The sequence below is a fragment of the Gastrolobium bilobum genome, unplaced genomic scaffold (genome assembly GCF_033153095.1).
Source record: "Gastrolobium bilobum isolate Gb01-03AN ecotype WA unplaced genomic scaffold, APGP_CSIRO_Gbil_v1 utg53380, whole genome shotgun sequence".
Classification (NCBI taxonomy): Eukaryota; Viridiplantae; Streptophyta; class Magnoliopsida; order Fabales; family Fabaceae; genus Gastrolobium; species Gastrolobium bilobum.
In genome coordinates this window covers 42,501-45,896 of record NW_026897886.1, presented here as the reverse complement: position 1 = coordinate 45,896, position 3,396 = coordinate 42,501, and the positions used below count along the sequence as shown (strand labels likewise).

General features: G+C 46.3%; 1 protein-coding gene across 1 annotated transcript; it reads left to right on the top strand.

Moving 5' to 3' along the window:
• Window positions 1–2,885, top strand: LOC133311157 (NADH-ubiquinone oxidoreductase chain 5). Its single transcript, XM_061512175.1, has 3 exons — window positions 1–147; window positions 1,288–1,676; window positions 2,648–2,885. The coding sequence occupies exons 1-3, from the start codon at window positions 1–3 to the stop codon at window positions 2,793–2,795; spliced, it is 684 nt and encodes a 227-aa protein (XP_061368159.1). The 3' UTR covers window positions 2,796–2,885.
• The last annotated feature ends 511 nt before the right edge of the window (window positions 2,886–3,396 follow it).

Below are 3,396 nucleotides of genomic sequence, written 5' to 3'. Positions count from 1 at the left end.
ATGGAAGGAAGAGCTTATGGCTATCGAGAAAGTCCTGAGAAAAGGCTAAAGGCTACTGCCCTACCACCAAGAAAAGATTCTCGCCATTTATTTATTAGAGGAAGAACTGCTTATGAAACAAAAGCCATCGAAGCTCCTAGTCCGACAGTTCGCTCTGCACCTTAAGAAAAAGAGTTCCGGCATACTACTAATAGATTCTTTGGCCGTTTGCGATCGGAACAACCTAGGAAAGGTTGTCTGCCTACATAACCTACTTCTCATACCAAGAGAGCCGGGTATCAGATCCCTGTAGTTCGAGCCCCTTTTGTTAACCCAGTTCCTGTCTTTTATGTGGAATTCATTCCGGTACATTCAGTAATCTGGGGAAAGGGAATGGTGAGGAGGGTCCCTGCTTCTCGACCACGGCCCTCTCGATTGAAGTATCAAACGGTGCCGTCGGAAACAGATGAAAAAGGAGTCATAGAAAAGGTGGCCCTCGCGTGTAAGTTACATTCACAATATGGTCGATTCTGACGACATTGAATGGAAAGCTCCTAAGATGTCGGCTGTTCAATTGTCTGCAGCTATTACAGTATTAGGGTACGTCGTCCCCGGGTCTGGGGAAATGAATTTAGAACTGAAAGAATATACAATTTACCACGAGCGAGAACTAGAAACATAATAAGATAAGCAAGCGAAAGGCTAGAATGATTTAAATAACGTACAAACGCGAAGAAAACCTCCTGCAGTACCGGCCGTGTCCTTGGCTCTCACTCCCATGAATCAGATAGTGCCATACGTCCCACCACAACCGTCCGATCCTCTGATGGAGAAGATCAGTCGCCTTGAACGGGCAGTTAATAAGTTGAGTAGGGACAAGTATGATGTTGCAGATCTTGAGAATCTCTCCCTATACCCCAAAGTCAGGCTTCCGTACGGTTTTCAGTGGCCAAAGATAAGTTATTGAGAAAGCGGGTTTCGTCTCATTTTCCGGAAAGCCAGTCATACTATTCCACTTTAGCTAAGCTAATGATGAAACAGGATCTGGATTTGTCTGCAGATGATGATGTCCACTCCTGGCTCGATGCGCTTAACGAAAGGGAACTCTCTAGATTCAGAAAGAATTTCCTTCGTAATTAAGCAGCATCCTTTAAGTGAGTAGGGGTGCGCCGGACCGCCGACGAATAATAGGTACCCCCACACCCCAGGCAGAGTTAGTGAGCCGTGTAATAGGCGACCATTTCGCGCGGTTCGGGGGGCACTTGAGTAAGCCGCCGGCGCCCGACTGCGTCTTGACCCCTATCCAATTTTTGGGCCAATTCCCCCTTCGTACTACCAAAAAATGAGATTCTTGCCGAATCCGAGTTTGCTGCTCCAACCATTACCAAACTAATACCTATTCTGTTTAGTACTTCAGGTGCTTCTGTTGCGTATAATGTAAATCCCGTAGCGGATCAATTCCAACGAGCCTTTCAAACAAGTACTTTTTGTAATCGACTCTATAGCTTCTTCAATAAACGCTGGTTCTTCGATCAAGTTTTGAATGACTTTCTAGTCAGATCGTTCCTGCGTTTCGGATATGAAGTCTCATTCGAAGCTTTAGACAAAGGTGCTATTGAGATATTGGGCCCTTCTGGTATATCGTACACATTCCGACGATTGGTCGAGCGGATAAGTCAACTTCAAAGTGGATTTGTTGTGCGAAGAGTGCGTTATGACCCGTGGCCGCCTGCCTGGTCTGGTGGGGGCGGCTCCTCCGTTGTGGGTAAACGGGAAACCCGACTCTACGAACCCGAGGAAAGGCTGCACAGCAGTAGTAGGGGCGTTAAGACCGGAGCTTTTTGTAGTGCTAGCAGGAATGCAAGTGAATGAATCCCATCCCCTAGCGAGTGAAGTGCTTACGCCCCTTTCGATTAGAGATAGGGGTGAAGCTGCTCGCTCGACTGTAAGAAGGAGAGGGGTAAAGCTAGCGCTTTAATAAGAATAGAAAGGTTAGGGGGCTGAGAAAAGCTTGCTGTCTACTTCTCGAGCCTTCACTGCCCCGTTCTGTAACTTCCCTTCTTTAGTCCGTCCACGAGGCTGTAAAAAGAGAGATAGGGGCGGCTATATAGCGGGAGTCGTTTCGGTTGTATGCCACGAGGTCCCTATGGACAAGGGGACAAGTGAATCATCGCTTTTGGGCGCAGGCAGCCCTCTACCATCCATCCCATTGCATTCCATCGTCTCGTATTGTACTGTACCGTACCAGACCAGATACATCTATTGAGTGAGAGAAAGGTAGCTTCTCTATAGATAGATTCTTCATTTTTGATATGGATAGGGATCCCCAGATTCCCGTCACTACGGATTGATTGTCTCTACCTAACTACATGGTAGTGGTCTAGGGAGCGCAATTGCTAGAGCACGGGAGAATGAAGAGTAATGATTTCAGCAAGAGCAGCCGGACGTAGTACTACTATAGTGAGTCCAGTGACTACTAGAGTAGAGTTGAGTCAAAAGGTATGGGATAGCAGCCTTTCCGAGCGAGCCTCTGGGATCTCCTGTAAACCCCCATGATGTGGTAAAGGGAGGATATTAGGGGAAGCAGTGAGTGGAGATTCCCCTGCAGAGAGCCGGATGAGGGGAGACCTTCACGTCCGGTTCGGAGGGCGGGGATACCCCGACCCTACTATCATTATGCCTTTGCAATGTTACTTGGTTCAACTCTATTTGTGACCTTTTCTCGTATGTGGGACTCTCTATCTTCTTGGGTAGATAATCGATCGTCTTTCATTTGGATAGTTAGTAGTTTTTATAATAATAAGTCAAGTCAATAATAATAAATAATAATCGAACTGGAGGAGCGAAAAGCCAGGATGGCTTGGTAAGCAAGCAACCTGTTATGTAGGCGCCAACTCCCATTTCTTTCTCTTCTTTCTTTTTGAATGACAGTTCATCAAAACAATTGCTAGATCGAGCACGCGACGCGCATAGATAGTCTTAAGTTCAAGAGCGGGTTGTCTCCTCTTCAATCTACTACTTCCTTGCTTGCCTCGGCTCATTCGCTGTGTTACGCGAAGAAAGAGTTAGATCCGATTTGATATTCAAGAGATTCGGAGTAGTTCAAATAGAAGTAAACAGTTCAACTTATCCCAGGAAAGAAAGACTCTTTTTAAGCTTAAGAGAATGTCCCAGCTTGGGCTTAAGGTAGTGAAGTGAGCCATTAGCTCTGCTCTGGTTCCGCATCTAAAATCAGTAGCTCTGCTAAGGAATCAAGCATCCAATCCGATAAGAGCATCAAATACGAATCACGTCCGAGACGGGAGAAATAGCGTACGTAGTAGTAAAGAAAGCGCATAAACTCTTCGCAAATGGCACCATAGCCGCTCTATACTATCTAAAACAATTCTTTCTGGCCGCATGAAAGCGAAAGGAAGC

Excerpts from the sequence above, each read along its gene's own strand:
- LOC133311157 (XM_061512175.1), top strand. The coding sequence starts at position 1 with ATGGAAGGAAGAGCTTATGGCTATCGAGAAAGTCCTGAGAAAAGGCTA. Across the intron at positions 148-1,287 it reads TCGAAGCTCCTAGTCCGACA|TTTTGGGCCAATTCCCCCTT; the intron begins GTTCGCTCTGCA and ends CCCCTATCCAAT. Across the intron at positions 1,677-2,647 it reads CAACTTCAAAGTGGATTTGT|CTATCATTATGCCTTTGCAA; the intron begins TGTGCGAAGAGT and ends ACCCCGACCCTA.